We start from the raw sequence: 18259 nt of genomic DNA on the forward strand, positions 1-18259 counted from the left end.
ATTTTGTAATGGTGTGTTTCCATCTCTGTTCAATATTATTTTGTTATGCAAGGTGTGATTAAGAAGAAAAACAATGAACAAAAAACTGAAAGGATAATATGAAATCCAGAATCATCAGGGAAATATAAAGGTTTTAACCGTTGTGTAAAACTGCAGAAAGTAAAAAATACTATGAAAGAATGCAGTAAACAGAGTATTGATTGCTAATTTTCATTCACTACATCTACAAGATGCATGACTTTAAGAAGCTTCCCATGAAGACAACGGCGGAGTTTCAGAGTTTTTGTAAGTAGCATGGCTATACATATCTCTATCGCCCTTTACGGAATCCGCCGAAGCAATGGATTCAAGTTCAGCCATATCTTCAGGAGTTAGTTTCACAGACAACGCTTTAATATTTTGATTGAAGTTCTCAACCTTGGTGGTTCCAGGAATTGGACAAACATCATCTCCTTGGTGATGAACCCAGGCTAGCGCAAGCTGTGCTGTGGTGCATCCTTTCCTTTCAGCTATTTCATTAACACGCTCAAACAACTTTTTGTTATGCTCCAGATTTTCAGGTTGCAACCTGGGTAAGTTCTGCAAAAAGATGAAATTAAAAAAAAGTTAGGACGCCATTTTGTGCATCGGAATAGAGTGATTCCGGTGCATTTTTGGCTTTTCTAATGCCAGATTGGAGTTTGAAATACCTAATATTCATGTTTTGCTTCCGAATGCATATGTAATACATTCGAAATACTAAGAACTGAATTGTTATTAACAAACCTGTCTATAATCATCCTTTGAAATGTTTTGAAGCAACTTAGGCCCTGAAGAGAAGAATCCTCGTCCTAGAGGACTGTATGCAACAATCCCAATGCCAAGTTCCCTGAGAAATTAATCAACAAGGTTTGCATTAGAATTAATTCATATGGTTATTTTCTATTTGACTGTAAGCAATTCAATTAGCTCCATTAATGTATCGATTGCATTACCTGCAAGTAGGAACTATGTCTTCCTCTACATCTCGTGACCATAAGGACCATTCTAGTTGCACGGCTGTTATCGGATGAACAGCATGAGCTCTTCTAATTGTTGAAACACACGCTTCAGATAAACCTATATACTTTATTTTGCCCTCTTCAACTAGTTTTTTGAGTTCACCCATCTTTCAAAACACACAAGAAAAGAACAAAGAATTAGATGTGATCCGTATAAGGAACAAATGGACAGTTGCAATGCAAGACTACTATTTTCATGCATTGAGAAAGGGTAGTTTTTGCTCTGTACATGTTTGCTAAATATTTCCTTTAACTAAAGACAATTACCCAAGTCCGAGTACATGTTTAACATAGACAAAAACATATAAACAGGGGACTTTAAAATTAAGAAATCTGCACGCTAACAACAAACACGAATTAACAAGCAGAGTGAAAGTTTAGCAAGGGGCAAACCGTGACTTCAATGGGGACTCGAGTGTCAATCCGATGTATGTAATAAAGATCAATACAATCAACATCTAGCCTCTTCAAGCTCCCCTCACAGGCAGCCCTCACATAAGCCGGATCGCCACATATTTCCATCTTGCCAATGCCATCCACAAAGCGGGCACCAAATTTAGTGGCCAATTCAACTCTTTCTCTCACCCCTCCCTTCAAAGCCTGCCAAAATTCACATCAAAGAGCAAACCAATCAAGTTTAAAAACCCTAAACAAAGCCACAGAAAAACAAAATTTAAACTAAAACAACGTAACAAATTGTGACGATCCTAGTTGAGTCCCACATCGGTAAAGCTTGGCATGTTTAATAATTGCTTGGACACTCCCCTTACAAGCCTGTTTCAAAGGTGAGTTCTACCCTTTTGTGGTTGTTATAATTGGTATGAGAAGAAGACCATCCTCTGGGCAAACCTCGTGGGATTGGCACTCACTTGGAACGACCATCGTCGGACATGAGGTGACTGGAGATATAAAGTAAATCCTGCCAGCTGGGCATATCAAGCTGATGTCATCTTAACTGAGTCCTTAGAATTTGTGGTTGTTACACAAATTTCTCTAACCCCCTAAGATTTGTTTAATACGTATAGAACCAGAGTTTTCTGTTCATTATTTTAAACCCAGTTGTTGTATGATCAAGTTAAGCCTGATGAAACTCAATAAACTACAGGAGAAAATATAAAGAGAGAAAAAGTATGAACCTTGCCAAGAAGGATTTCATTGGTGTGAGGTCCATACACATCAGAAGTATCAAGAAAAGTGATGCCACTGTTGATAGCATGGTGGACCAGAGCGATCATTTCAGGTTCAGGTTTTGGAGGGCCAAAGGCGAACGACATGCCCATGCATCCCAACCCTTGAGCTGACACTTCTAGGCCTTGTGAGCCAAGCTTGATTCTCTTCACTGTCGCCATTAATTTCTGGGTTTTTGGGTTGAATTTTGATGGTGAAGTCAATGAGTTTCAGGCTTGTGCGAATTAGTGGGGTTGTGGATTGCTTATTTGCTTTGTGTTCGACTCTTCCTATGTTTTTCACTTTATATAGTGGTTGAGTCATGCACGGTGATGACATATGCTTAGCTAGGCTCTTATGGATTAAAAAAAAAAAAAAGAAAAAAAAAGAAAAAAAAAAGCCTTTGGTGTTTTTAAGAATTCAACACAAAGTTTTTTTTTTTTTTTTTCCTTCACGACCAGGGGTGTCCAGACTAACTTCTGCACACATTCACTAATCTCCCAAAACCTTGGGACTACTTATCGAAGTAAGAGTTCCAGTGACTATCTTTATTAGCAATCGATGAGAGATTCAAACTCATAACCTCTTGAGTAATATATTTAAGAGTCCCTATCAAATCACTCGGTCATCCAGATGTAGTTTGCTCTCTATAGATTCTAAGTCTTAAGTCTTATCCATTTAAAAAACTTATTAAATACCTCATTTTAGAGTCTGACTAATTGATCTTATAATAGGTCTAGAGGTATGTCTTTGTTTCATTTTCATTTGATTTGCTTCTTCACATGTAATTTTCAATCTGTAATATTGTATAGATTTTGCACCCTTGTTGTCCTTGTGTCTATGTTTCATTTCCGTTTGGTTTCCTTGACTTGTGTTAGCTTGCTTTTGTTGAAGATTCAAGGTTATGAGAAGTTTGAATTTGACTCAGTTTTTAGGAAATTGAAAGAGGGATTAGATTTGACTAGGTCTGTTGTGTTGAATCAATTTGACCAGATGTATTTAAAAAAGGTACAACTAAGAATAGTTTCTTCAAAGTTTCATTCAATTGATTAGTAAAAGAGAGTAGTAAAATTGATTTTGATATCTCCCATGAACTTTCTAATTTCAGGTTTTCTTGGCCTTGAAATTGTTTTTTCATCATTTATTAATGGACTTTAGATAAAAAAAAATTCAAGTGGTTTGTTTGGTTTAATTTTAAAGAATAAAAAACATTTACTCACCCAAGGTTTGACGAATCTGCAAGTTTTCACTTGTGTTTTATAAATTGCAAATTCTCACCCAATTTTAAACTTTGTTAAGGTAAATTGTTCTTTGACCAAGTTTGACTAGTCAAATACCCTTTATCCCTTATTATAATAATGACTAAATAAATAAATTACTTTCTAAACCTCAAATTAATAGAATTGGCAAAATAACAATTTTCTTTTCAAATTTATTTCAATAACACCCTCTTCTTCAACCTTCATTTTCTCCGTGGCGGCCAAATTTGGCCGTTTGGATCTTCTCCGCCTCTCTCTCTCTCTTCTCCACCTTTTTATCTCTCTCTCTCTTTCTCCTTTCCTTTTCTTCGTAGTCTTTCTCTCTTTTGTTTTCTCTCTCTTTCTCCTTATCTCTTCTCCATAATGGAGTCAGATAATGCTAGACTAGAGTAATCATAAAGTTTGTGTAAGAGTATATGATAATTTAGGGATATTAATTAAATTCATAATGTTTTGGGGTCGAAGTGAAAATGACCACCTTTTGAAGCTCTAAGCTAAAAATAACACCCTAATATTTCTTCATTGCTCTCTTCCAAACACAAGTGATCTTAACTCAAATCTGAAATCTAAGAATCCTTTATGTTCGTGACTGTGTTAAAATCTATGTTAATGTTCATGATTTATTCTTATCTAGACTAAGATTTGAATGTAGTGAGCTGGAATTAGATTGATGTACACTCTAATTCTATTAAGAACCACTATTAAGCATTACATCTCATGTACACTTTCAACCACTATTAAGAACCCCAATGTCTTTGTTGTTTTCACTTTGGTCCGTCTACTATCCGTAAGAGCTTACTTAAACATAACATCACCCTGCATAACTCAACCTCCGAAAAAACCCCAATGTCTTTCTTGTTTTCACTTTGGTCCCTCTACCATCCGTCAAAGCTTACTTAAGCATAACATCATCCTGCATGTACACTCAACCACTATATAGAGTGATAAACATAAGAGGAGTCGAAGACAAAGCCATCCACAACACCCCTAATCAGCACAACTCTCAAGCTCACAATCACTTCAATTAGCATCAAAATTCAATACAGAAACACAAAAAAATTAACGGCAACAGTGAAGAGAATCAAGCTTGGTTCACAAGGGCTGGAGGTTCCAGCTCAAGGCTTAGGCTGCATGTGCATGTCGGCCTTCTATGGCCCTCCAAAACCTGAACCTGAAATGATCTCTTTGATCCACCATGCCATCAACAGTGGCATCACTTTTCTTGACACTTCTGATTTTTATGGACCTCACACCGATGAAATTCTTCTCGGCAAGGTTCACTCTTTTTCTCTCTTTCTTTACTTTCTTGTGTATTTTGTTCAGTTCCACCATGCTTAACTTGATCATACACTAAATGGGTTTAATTACATAGGTATCCATAAATCCATTTGGTTAATTAGCCAACATATATTTTATAAGTATTGGACAAATCTCGGGGAGTTAGTGAAATTTTGTTATGTTGTTTTAGGCTATGTGTTGATACTTTATTTTGACACCAACGACTAATACGTGTAAAGTACTAAAAAAGCTTAAAAATTATACGTGATGGATTCATGAGATTTGAATATGGTGCTAAGATTATATATGTTGCAGAAACATAAATAAAAGATTGGCAAGAGGGGTTTTTAAAGTGGTTCAGATGCTTAAAGCGAATCCTACATCCACTGTTATTTTGCTATTCTCTAACTATTTCTATGATATTGCCCATAAGGCATACAAAGATGGAGAACGCCTTTGTTTCCTGAGAAAAATAATAAAGCTCAAATATATTCCAAACTCTCATATGCACAGCCTTCTTTTTTTACGAAGAGAGGTGCCCATTTATACACCTTTGAGGTCAATGTAATTAGTATTTTTGCAAGTTACCTTGACACATGGAGAACTCTCATTCATCCTTATCTTAAAATGAGGTAGGGTTGGTATAAAATATCTTTGAGGCAATATGAGCTTAACAGCTAGTACACTTTGTCTTTTAGGTACTTGTTGAGTTGACATCAGTATAACTTTTTAGGGATAACACTATGTTTTTGGTTTAATTTTTGTTTTTTGTGGCTTCTTAAAAGGTTTTAAACTTGATTGGTTTGCTTTTTGATGTGAATGTTTTCTAGGCTTTGAAGGGAGGGATGAGAGAAAGAGTTGAATTGGCCACTAAATTTGGTGGCCGCTTTGAGGATGGCAAGTTGGAAATTCATGGCGACCCGGCTTATGTGAGGACTTCTTGTGAGGGGAGCTTGAAGCAGCTCGATGTTGATTGTATTGATCTATACTATATACATCGCATTGACACTCAAGTTCCTATAGAAGTCACAGTATGCCCTTTCTTGTGTATAAACTTTCAATTATTCTGCTTGTTGATTAGTATTGAATGTCTGAAATCATGTTTACAATAACAACCTGATGTGGTAATGCATTATGAGGCATCTTTAGAATACTGGCTTACTCCAACAATACAGATCGGTGCCAAAAAAGATTAATTCTGTATCCTGACTAGCCTTCTTGCTCTAACGTGTACTTTGCCGTCCCTGTCCGCATCTGAGCAGGCCAATATTCGGGTGATAAGGGAAGGATTAATAAACTACTCATTAATCCCATAATAAATGTTGGATCCTAAAAGTCTTGCATTCCAATTGTTTATTTGTTCTTTGTATGGATCACTTNTAATGATCATGGCATCTTGGAGAAGGTAGTCCATGAGGCTCCTTGAATATATCTTCGTAGGGCTGTAAGAGTTGCTCTAGTTTTTCATTAGAGGAAATCAAATCAATTTGGGAACCATGTTCACCTTTTGAGTTATTGGTTGTAAGGGAGTAAATATGTAGCAGAACTCATTCCTTCTTTTGTAATTCCTTAGATATCTCTAATGCATCTATAACTTTATCAACTGGAGCTGCCAAACCCTTCAGAATAATCTTTTTCCCATTAAGATTAAATTGCATTTGCAATTTAGAGAAGTCACATACAATGGGTACTAACGTGCTCAACCATTGTGTTGCTAAAACAACATCATAACTAACCAAGGGGAGTAAATAAAAATCACCAGTAATCAAGATACCTTGAATGGTAACACATACTCCTTCGTAGAGACCAGAACTTGAGTTTTTCTCCTTTAGCCACTGTAACTTCTATTGAGTATGAGCAGATGGTGAAAATAACACATAGAGAGTTTAGTTCAAGGGAAGATATTGAGTATGAGCAGAAGGTGAAAAAGAGAGTTTAGTTTAAGAGGAGATATTGAGCAAAGTTGATTTGTTTTTAAATGTAATGATTGGGTTTAGTTTGTAAACTTTACAAAGTTTATGTCTTTAGTATAAATGTACTTAATTGAAACGACTGAGTATTGGTGTAATATGGGGAGTGTATAAATTAGCTACCCCTACTCTGTTTTCACTTAATGAAAGAATTTCAGTTTACTAGAACTTTCTTCATCAGTTTTACTCTTTCTTGATTTCTTGATTTCTTTACTTTTTATTCTTAAATTCTTCATGGTATCAGAGCCCTAGACACACGTTTATGGTAAATCTTAGCTTTGATTTGGATAACTCTCACTCAAAATCAGTAAAGATGAACATTGAAAGTGTAAGTTTTAGCATTCCAAGCAATCCTCCTACTTTACCCCCCCTTTCCGTGAAATTGTTGGAAAGAAACTACTCATTCTGGAAGTCGCAGATCCTACCCGCACTTACCTCACATGGAATTAAAGTTTTTGTTACTGGAGAAAGAATGTGTCCACCAATGTTCGTTCTTGAAAAGTCAGATGAACTTGGACAGACGGTTAAGAAACCGAATCCAGATTACTTTGCATGGAAGAAGATAGATCAATTCTTGGTAAGTTGGCTATTTTCTACAGTATCAGAGACAATGTTTCGCCATATAGCCAAGTGTGTTACTGCTTATGAAATTTGGAATACTCTTGAATTGCATTTTCAATCTGCCTCTAAAGCTAGAACCCTACATCTTCGCAATTTGTTACAAACTACCAAGAAATATGCTAGCACTGTTAATGAATATGTATTGAGAATGAAAGAACTAGGGGATGAATTGATTGCTAGTAGTGTCAATTTAACTGATGAAGAACTGTTATTGTATATCCTGGATGGCCTTGGGCCTGAATATGATGCAGTAGTAGGCAACTTAGTTTCAACCAGTAGCCAAACCACACTGCAGGAGGCACAATTTTTGCTCCACAAACATGAAATTAGACTAGAAAGGCAACATGCGTCCTTTACTAATTTTCATGAGGCACTTATGGTTTCAAAGCAAGGTCTGAACGATTCTAATACAACCTCACAGGTCTTTAACTCTCACACATTTGATGTTGCTAATACCAGACTATATACACAAAGTGGTCACCCACAGCCCCAACCCTTACAATCATTTCCTAGTAGTCCTTACCCTGCATCTCAAAATCAGCTGGTCAATCCACTGCAAAGCCAGTTTTCCAGACCTGAATTTGGCCTCATACAACAACATCACCCACAACAGATAGCTCCAGGGGATAGTTTTACTCCTTTTAGTCAATATCAGGTTTACAATTCTCAACTGGTACATAGTAAAGGCAAAGGCAGAGGTTATTTTCGATCAAGGTTAATTTGTCAAGTATGTGGTAAAGAAGGTCACTCAGCATTGCAGTGCTATCACAGATTTAATCATGAATACCAAGGATTTGTCAATTCTGGATCAGGCTATAATACTGGTGGTGGATACAATACTGGAGGTTTTAACAATACTGGACAACCTGTTTACAATGCTGGACAGCCTACTAGGTTTAACAATGTCAACACTCCACAGAACTCCTTGGTTGATATGGACTCTCATGAATCACCACAAGCTTTATTAGCAAGTAGAGTTGGGCCAAGTCAGTTTAGTACTAATGTGGCTCCTACTTCATTTACCTCAGCAGGGACAAGCCGACCAATTAACTCTCAAGTTGAGTATTCTAGAAATCATGCTCCTAATGCACAAAGTGCCTATAATACTGGATACCTTCATCAGTCTCAGTATGGTCTGTCTCCTGCTTCAGATAGAGAATCACAGCAACAACATCCCGCCTCTTCATCTTTTGGTACATCAATTCTGATCAACCCATCAGTTCTGTAACTTCTTCTTTAGGTAAGGAAGACAAAACAATCAGTTTCTCTTTAAGAAAATGAAACCTATGTGCTGCAAGTGCCTTGGTCAGAACATCAGCAACTTGATATTCCGAAGGCACATATTGAACTGACAGTCTTTTTTCAGTAGTCAACTCCCTCACATAATGCACATCAATTTCGATGTGCTTTGTTCTAGCATGAAACACTGGATTGGAGGACAAAGCCCCTGCACTCATATTGTCACACCAAAGAGTAGGAACAGAATTGATTGCTATTCCAAGTTCTTGAAATAAGTTCTAGATCCAGACTAATTCAATAGTTGCCTGACTAAGAGCCCTATATTCAACCTCTGTTGAAGACAATGCAACCACCTTTTATTTCCTAGAACACCATTGAACCAGGTTGCCCCCAAGGAAGATACTGTACCCTGTAGTGGATCTTCTATCACCTAAGTCACTAGCCCAATTTGCATCAGCATATCCCTCTAACTGAAAGTGCTGCTGTTTCTTAAAAAATAAACCATGCTGAATTGTCCCTTTAATATACCAAAGAATCCTCTTACAGGCTGTCCAATGATTGATGGCAGGATGCTGAAGAAATTGACAGCAAAGGCCAAATCAGGTCTTGACAAAGTTAGATACTGCAGGCCACCTATAAGACTTCTATAGAGTGAGGGTTGATCAAAAGCTTCACTATCTTCTTTTAGAAGTATTGTACCTGTTGCCATAGGAGTATTACAAGGTTTGCATTCCGAGAGACCAGCTTTGATTAGAAGATCTTGTGCATATTTGGCTTGAGTAAGTAACAGAGCTCCTTTGTTCCTATACACTTCAAAGCCTAAGAAATAGCTAAGATCTCCTAAGATTTTTAATGCAAACTTCCTGTTCAGTTCAAAAACAACTTGCTTGATAAGGGTGGAATCATTCCCCGTGAGAAGAATGTCATCTACATAAACCAATAAGTAAAGAACTTGACTTCCCTTCTTATAGAAAAACAAACTGGTGTCAGATACACTGCTGTGAAATCCCCACTCAATGAGAGCAGTTTTCAACTTATCAAACCAGGCCCTTGGGGCCTGTTTTAAGCCATATAAAGCTTTGGACAATTTACACACATGTTTGGGGTACTGTTGATCAATAAAACCCTCAGGTTGTAACATAAACACTGTCTCTGTAAGCTCTCCATTCAAAAATGCATTATTGATGTCAATTTGTTGTATTTCCCAACTATTATGCACAACAAGAGAGAGCATAATCCTTATAGTTACTGGTTTAATTATTGGGGAAAAAGTGTCAAAGTAATCCAACCCAGAGGTTTGCTGAAACCCCTTGGCAACTAACCTTGCCTTATATTTCTGTAGGGTACCATCAGGCTTCAATTTTGCCTTAAAAACCCACTTACAACCTATTACATTCATGTTTGAAGTAACAGGTACTAGTTCCCAGGTTTTGTTTTCATCAAAGCACCAAATTCCTCATTCATGGCTGTTTTCCATTCAGGAATTGTGACAGCTTCTGTAGCATATTTTGGTTCTGGTAAAGGGGACAGAATTGTAGTATAGGCTTGACCTATAGAATGTTGGGAATTAGACTTCGATCTAGTAATCATAGAATGACTATTGATGACAGGTTTGGGTTGTTGAATGGGTAAAACCACTTCTAATTTTATTCCGGAAGGTGCAGTCTGATTAGCCACTGAGGAAGATTGTTGTCCATCACAATCTGAGATATTCTGAGCTGAGTTTGTTTTATCAGAAGGGTGGCAGGGTAACTCAGCTGTATTAGAGTTTCTTAGACTACTAACTAATTCTGGCGAAGAAGACTCAACACTAAAATTATTAACCCTAGCATCAGCAATATCAGAATTATTAACACCAGCATCAGCAACATCAGAATTATTAACACCAGCATCAGCAACATCAGAATTATTAATAGCAGCAGCAACACCAGAATTTATCATGCTTTCTACATTAGAGTTTTGACAATGAGACAAGTTCTAGGATGAGTGTAATCCTTCAATATTAGAGTATAAGTTAGACTCTGTAGAATCCAAATCTTTGAATAAAAAACACCTAAAACCAGTCTTGTAGGGAAAGACCTCTTCATTGAATTTAGCTTGTTTTACAATGTACATTTTGCCTGTAGAAGATAGACACTTGTATCCTTTATGAGCTGAGCTATACCCAATAAAAACACACTACTCAGTATGATAGGATAGTTTATGTTTTTGGTAGGGTCTTATAAAAGGATAACAGTAGCACCCAAACACTTTCAAGGCAGTATACTCAGGCTCCTTTCCATATAATTTTTGATAAGGAGAAATATCTTCTAATGCTGAAGAGGGTTGTCTGTTTACAACATACACTGATGTACTAAAGGCTTGCCACCAAAGACACAATGGCATACCAGCATGTGCTAACAAAGTCAAGCCAAATTCAGTGATGATCCTATGTCTCCTCTCTACCCGACCATTTTGCTGGTGCAAATAGGGACAAGGGTGCCTAAAACTAGTACCATGCTGTTGCAAATATCCAGTAAAAGATCGAAATTCACCCCCCAGTCAGCTTGCAAACACTTAAGCTTAGCATCTAACTGTTTTTCAGCAAATCAATGAAAGTATGTAAAAACCTTAAATGCTTCAGACTTAAACTTCAGGGGGTATATCCACATGTGTCTACTATAATCATCTACAAATAACATATAGTACTTAAAACCCTCAGAAGAGTTCACGGGTACAAGACCCCATAGATCAGAGTAGACCAACTCAAGGGGTTTAATAGTTGCAGAGTCAAACTTGGGAAAAGAGGCTTGAGACAGCTTGCCAAATTGACAGGACTCACAAACATCATTATTATCAAAAGAAGCAGTTACATGAATCTTATTCAGCACACTCTTAAGAGTTTTGGCTTGTGGATGCCCAATCGAGCATGCCACAGCTTTGTCAAACTAAGAGGTACATTGGTTTTTTGTGAAACAACAAGAGCTTTATTAACACTACAACCATTAATGTTAGAACTGGAAATAGTTTCAGCAGGAGACAACTTATTTGAACAGGAGGTGGATGATGCAGTAGTGGGTAGAGAAACTTGCAGTCGATATAGGCCATCTTTGAGAGATCCTTGAAGCAATATCTCACCAGTCCACTTATCCTTTATAAGACAATGGTTAGAGTGAAACTCAACTATCACACCATTGTCTTTTGTAATTTGAGATATGCTTAATAAATTCTTAACAATGTGAGGGACACATAGTATATTTTTGAGAAATAAAACTCTAGAGGAAGTATTTTAGTTTAGAAAGGACACACCTGTGTGTAAGACTGGAACTGTTTGGCCATTTCCTACTTGGACAGTTGCTCCACCATGATAATTGTCCTGAATCACCAGATTCTGCTGATCAGAGGTCATGTGATTTGTGGCTCCAGAATCTACATACCATGTTTGATCTTTCACAGTATGTGGAGTAGCAATTGTTTGCTAGCTATTGTATGCAATTGTTTGCTAGCTATTGTTTGCTATAATAGCTAGCAAACAATTCAATAAAAAACAATCAGTTGGCTGCTAAAAAAAGTCTATCAGTTCAATATGTGCCTTCGGAATATCAAGTTGCTGATGTTCTGACCAAGGCACTTGCAGCACATAGGTTTCATTTTCTTAAAGAGAAACTGACTGTTTTGTCTTCCTTACCTGAAGAAGAAGTTACAGAACTGATGGGTTGATCAGAGTTGAATTGTTTGCTATACTGAGACTAATTTTTTATTTATTGAATTGTTTGCTAGCTATTGTAGCTATTCTGCAGGATATTAAGAGCTGGCTATTGTGAGGTTTGTTTTGTGTTTCTTACCTGAAGAAGAAGTTACAGAGTTGATGGGTTGATCAAAGTTGAATTGTTTGCTGTGATGGGTTGATCAGAGTTAAATTGTTTGGTGTACCGATTTTTGTTAAACCTGAAGAAGAAGTTCAGAGCTGATGGGCTGATCAGAGTTTTGATTGCTGTACTGTTTTTTTGTTTTGAGCCTTTGTAGCTATTCTGCAGTGTATTAGAGCTGGCTTTTGTGAACTGGAGTGTTAGTGTTGGTGATTTCTTTAAAGCTGATGGGTAGCTGGTGTAGTGGAGCCGTTGTTTGAATTGTTGTTAAAGCTGGCTATTGTGAAGTTCCTTTAAAGCTATTGTATAAGTTGGTGTAGTCTGAGATAGCTTGTGTGTTTGTTTTTATTGTGTGATAAGCTGGTGTAGTCTGAGATAGCTGGTGTGTTTATTTTTATTGTGTGATTCTCTTTAAAAGCTGTTTTATAGCTGGTGTGTTTTGAGGTGGTTTGTACGAAGATTCTTGAAGCTGCAGTATATTAGAGTTGTTGAGAAAAACTGATGTAGTTAATGAAAGAAGATATTGAGTATGAGCAGATGGTTAAAATAACACATAGAGAGTTTAGTTCAAGGGAAGATATTGAGTATGAACAGATGGTGAAAATAACACATAGAGAGTTTAGTTCAAGGGAAGATATTAAGTATGAGCAAAAGGTGAAAAAGAGAGTTTAGTTTAAGAGGAGATATTGAGTAAAGTTGATTTGTTTTTAAATGTAACGATTGGGTTTATTTTGTAAACTTTACAAAGTTTTTGTCTTTAGTATAAATGTACTTAATTGAAACGATTGAGTATTGGTGTAATATGGGGAGTGTGTAAATTAGCTACCCCTACTCTATTTTCACTTAATGAAAGAATTTCAGTTTACCAGAACTTTCTTCGTCTGTTTTACTCTTTCTTGATTTCTTTACTTTTTGTTCTTAAATTCTTCAACTTCAAACATCCTTTATGCGTTAGGATGGATCCCCAATCTGTTGGCTATTTTGTTGTTCAAGAAGTTGTGGGCACTTCCTGAATCTACCAAGATTATAATTATGCATTGTGCTAACCAAGCATGGACCTTCATGGTTTGTGGTGCTCGTGCTCCATAAATGGCGTGGATAGAAACTTCTAGGGTATTCGCCTTTTCTATAATCACATATTCCACTTCCATGTCCACATCATCATCATATCCATCAGAGCAACAACCTTCACTAAGAAATAATTTTTACATCGATGCTCGACCTAATGTTCTCATTGCAATTGAAATAAAGGCTTTTTTTTCTTCATTTCCCTTAGTTCGGCGGGGCTAAGCTTTTTTATAGGCACATGACTTGGGTGGATGCCTTTGAATGATTAGGAACTGCCCTTCGCACCTACGATGACGTGACTCATCAAGAAGAGCTATTACGAGCTCCATACAATCTTGCTAAATTGATTACAAAGGAAAGTGAGGTTGGAGTGCTAGCTTGTATGTCTATTTTGATGTTTTCCTTGAAACTGCTAACAAAACAGCCAACTTGTTGTGCTGGTGTCAATCGCCCCACTCGGATTAGTAGCTTTTCAAACTATGTCAGGTAGTCTCTCACTATTCCAATTTGCTGCAACTTTGTTAGATCACCAAAAAATCTTGATTTGAATTGGACCATATCTACTATGAAGTTCTTGCTTGAAGTCTTCCTAAGTGATGATTGGAGTTTCTTCCTTCATGAGTTGATACCATAATTGTACGTCTCCTTCTAAATTGAATGAAGCTAGGGGAACCTTTTTAGCATCAGGAGTTTGATGGAAGTCAAAAAATTGTTCGGCTCTGTAGATCTAACTAGTTTGGTCTTCAGTTTTGTTGAACTGTGGGAAGTCGAGCTTTACTAGTTTAGGCGGATAAGAATTGGTGGAGCCTTCACGGTTGGTTCTTTTGTTACCATTGCTACGACCGCTAATGTTCCTCTATTGATTTTGAGAACTCTCACCAACTACAGCACCATTAATTCAGTCAAACCGAGTGTTGACTACTACAATTAGTTTTTTCAGCCAAGGGCGGACCCAACATCATTAAGGGTAGGCCGTGGATCTTTTTTTTTTAAAAAAATTGCAAATATACATGGCCCACAATAAAATTAATTGTTATTGCAAATATGTTGGTGCCACAATTAGCTCTATTTTTTGCTTTATCAATTTTAGGTACGTATATTGCTTATTTCAATTTAGTTTATTTTAAGTTTGAATCATGCTTGTTTTTTGGAGGTTTTTTATTCTAATTTGATGGAAAAATGCATGAATCTTGCGATTTTGCTTTGTGTTTGTTTGATTTTGTAATTGGTTGAAAACATTATTATCAATTTGTGACTTTAGATATCACAAATACATTTATAAAACTAATTTCTTATATAATTAAAGGAGAACTTGATTTGCACCTATCATTAATATATCAATAATGGTATTTTTATTATTTTATTATTTAAATAATTTTTTACAAGTTTTTTATTTGACAGCTATGATATCAAATTATTTCAAGAGATTAAAGAAAATTCCAGCGGAAATTGTTGATGAAGAATCAACTGATATTGAGGTTAATCAAATCCTATTAGAAGAAGAAGCCTCACAACATCGGCAACAACACCAAGTAAAAGAAGTTCAACCTTCGATCGAGGTGCTCAATTTAGATGAGTTTGAAACTGATCCAAGATTGAGGATACCAATTAACGAGATTTTTTGTACTGACAAGCAAATGGAGGAAGTTTGAAGAGCATACTTACTGAAAGGACCTTGCTAACCTAAAGATCATAACTTTCCTTTCATTCTTTTCGAAGATAAAAAGCGTAGGTTTACATCAGAGTGGTACGAAGAAGGTCCAAGTTGGATGGAATCTACTGTGGCAAAAGATTGCATCTTTTGTTTGAATTGTTATCTTTTCAAAACCGATTATGGTGACCAAGCAGGTGGTGAAGTTTTTTTGAGTAAGGGATTTAATAATTGGAAAGATAACGCGTGAGTGAAAAAAAATGTTGGAGATCATTCTTGTACTCATAACCAATCTCATGCCAAGTGTGTTGATTTGATGAACCAAAGGCAACACATCGATGTAAATCTTGATTGCGTGTCGAAAAAGGCCAAATTAGACTATCGCGTTCACTTGAATGCATCAATTGATTGAATTAGATTTCTTTTACATCAAGGATTCGCATTTCGTGGTCATAATGAGTCAATTGAATTTTAAAATCAAGGTAACTTTTTGGAACTATTAACGTTTCTATCGAATCACAATGACAACATAAAAAAAATTGTACTAGAAAATGCTCCGAAAAACCATCAAATGATGGCCTCCAAAATCCAGAGGGAACTAACTAGTGTTTGCGCTCATTTAACGACCAAGAAAATTATTGCAGAAATTGTGAGAGATAAACAACCATTGTCTTTACAAGTTGATAAATCTCGTGATGTGACAGTGAAAGAACAAATGGCTATTGTTTTTCGCTATATGGACAAAATAGGTTATGTTATTGAACATTTTATTGGGGTTGTGCATGTTAAGAGTACTTCTACAAAGTCTTTGAAAATTGCAATAGATGCCTTTTTTGTGGAGCATGGATTGAGTTTGACAAGTTTACGGGGCAAGGTTACGATGAAGCAAGCAATATGAGGGGTGAGTTCAATGGTTTGAAGACTTTAATATTGAGAGAAAATAAATCTGCTTTCTACATTCATTGTTTCTCTCATCAACTCCAACTAGCACTAGTTAAAGTTGTAAGTAACCATTCGGCATTGGGTGAATTTTTTCAATCTCTTTCTTTGTTATCAAATACCGTAGCAGCATCTTGCAAGCACATAAATCTTCTACATGATAAACAATATGAATATGTGATATCTTTGATTTCTAATGGCGATCTTCAGACAGGACGAGGTTTGAATCAAGAATGCACTATTAAATGACCAAGAGATACACGTTGGGGTTCATACATAGGGATAATTCATAGTGTCATAAACTTATTTTCTTTTGTTGCTGATGTGCTCAAGGTGATTGAGATTGAAGGAGACGATTGGCAAAGCAAAAGTCAAGCAAGGATTTTATTACGAATCATGGAGAATTTTGAATTCGTCTTTTTGTTATTCTTAATGAAAAGAGTATTGGGAATCACAAATGAATTGTCACAAGCATTACAAAGAAAAGATCAAGATCTTCTTAATGTCATATAGTTTGTACAAATTTCGAAGAGTTGATTGCATAAAATGAGAAATGAAGACACTTGCTTCGACATATTGCTAAAAGAAGCTTTTGATATGTGCAAAGATAATGACCCACCAATCCTGGAGAACATGGAAGATAACTTTAGGAGGACAAAACGAGGGATTGCGCCAATTATGAATAAACATCATTTTAAGGTGGAATTGATGTATACAGATTTAGATAACATTCAAGAAGAACTCAATAATCGTTTTGATGAAGTAAACATGAGGTTGCTTCAATGTATGACATCACTTGATCCAAGTAACTCTTTTGTTGCATTTAACAAAGATAAATTATTTGAATTTGCAAAGTTCTATCCTGCCGATTTTTCTCAACACGATATTTGGTTGCTCGATGATCAACTTGAAAACTATTGTGAGGATGTTAGCACCAACGCCAATTTCACTCGTGTCGAAGGGATTGCTGACCTTGATAAAAAATGGTTGAGTTTAAGAAGGATATTGCTTATGACAAAGTTTTCTTGCTTATTAAATTAGCATTGGTTTTGCCTGTGGCTATTGCAACAGTTGAAAGAGTATTCTCTGTAATGAATCTTGCGAAAAATAGTATGTGTAATCGAATGGGAGACAAGTGGATGAACAATTGCTTGGTGGTTTACATTGAAAATGAAGTTTTTGCTACAATTGAAAATGAAGATATCATTGAACACTTTCAGAATATATCGAAGCGGAAAATTGTGTTAAATTGAAGATCTTCATGTATACCATTCTAACTTGCTTTCATCTCTAAATAATCAATATTCATATATTTGCGTGGAATATTTTTGGTGGATTGTGGTTGTTGTAAACTCTTTTGATTATTTTGGATTTAAGTGGATCATTAGATTCCTGTGATTTTTTGCTCTTTTCACATTGAAGAGGTTTTTCTACGTAAAAAATTTCTAGTGTTTTCTTGTGAATTCGATGTTATTTTCAACATATTTGGTCAAGGTTTTGCTTCTCATAGATTTATTCAAGTAAAAAAGTATAGTGTTATTGCATTCTTTCCTTTCAGGTTCTTGATATTGTATTATTTCGTTTGCTTAAGGTGTGATGGTTTTTTAAAAGTTTTCACTAGTTGTTTGGCAAACAATAATGGAGTCATGGAGGCCCCCCTCGACAAAAATCTTAGGTTCGCCACTGCCTGCATCTCCTTGATAATTTTCTCCTGTCCAAAGGTGAGAAAGTTCACCTCTGCCTCCAACCGATCCAACCGCTACTTCTCCATGCTTGGCTCTGATACCAATTTGTTACGTGCATTTGAAATTGACCAAGTAATAGGACCTTGAGCTTGGGATTGGTGAATGGTGGAGTTGGATTGGGATTTTTTCTTACTCTTCCCTATTGTGGAGTAGAGTAGAATTTGATCAGAATAGAATAGTGATTGGTTTGCTTCGAGGGAAACCTTGAGCCTTAAAAAAAAAAGACAATTTTTAGAAAAGATGATATATTATTTCTTACGGATTGCTTACATTTATAGGAAATAAATAACTATCTTCTCCAAATCTCTCGATAATCAACTGACAAAATCATAAAAAATCTCTAACCAATACTAAAACAATTTGAATCTAATATTAAGACTTATTCAAATTCCTAGAAAATCAGCGGATAACAAAATGATTCTAACCAAATATAT

At 36.1% G+C, this 18259-nt stretch overlaps 1 protein-coding gene across 3 annotated transcripts; it reads right to left on the reverse strand.

The window, feature by feature from the left end:
- Positions 1–180: 180 nt before the first annotated feature.
- Positions 181–2430, reverse strand: LOC116118678 (probable aldo-keto reductase 5). Of its 3 annotated transcripts, XM_031404657.1 has the most exons (6): positions 2177–2430; positions 1910–1966; positions 1434–1640; positions 975–1147; positions 766–868; positions 181–579 (listed from the first exon to the last, which is right to left on the reverse strand). In XM_031404657.1, exons 1-6 carry the CDS (start codon positions 2387–2389, stop codon positions 241–243), a joined length of 1092 nt encoding a protein of 363 aa, XP_031260517.1. In that variant the 5' UTR covers positions 2390–2430; the 3' UTR covers positions 181–240. The 3 variants fall into 3 exon arrangements, with proteins under 3 accessions (XP_031260517.1, XP_031260518.1, XP_031260519.1); XM_031404658.1 differs by lacking the exon at positions 1910–1966; XM_031404659.1 differs by lacking the exon at positions 2177–2430 and having other exon boundaries at positions 1890–1964.
- Positions 2431–18259: the final 15829 nt, after the last annotated feature.

The sequence above is a fragment of the Pistacia vera genome, unplaced genomic scaffold, assembly GCF_008641045.1.
Source record: "Pistacia vera cultivar Batoury unplaced genomic scaffold, PisVer_v2 Contig854, whole genome shotgun sequence".
Taxonomy (NCBI): domain Eukaryota; kingdom Viridiplantae; phylum Streptophyta; class Magnoliopsida; order Sapindales; family Anacardiaceae; genus Pistacia; species Pistacia vera.

Coding starts and splice junctions, on each gene's coding strand:
- LOC116118678 (XM_031404657.1), bottom strand. CDS start 2,389: ATGGCGACAGTGAAGAGAATCAAGCTTGGCTCACAAGGCCTAGAAGTG. Junction 1,148..1,433: donor GAGTCCCCATTGAAGTCACG/GTTTGCCCCTTG, acceptor GTGTTTTGAAAG/ATGGGTGAACTCAAAAAACT. Junction 580..765: donor CAAAGGATGATTATAGACAG/GTTTGTTAATAA, acceptor ATCTTTTTGCAG/AACTTACCCAGGTTGCAACC.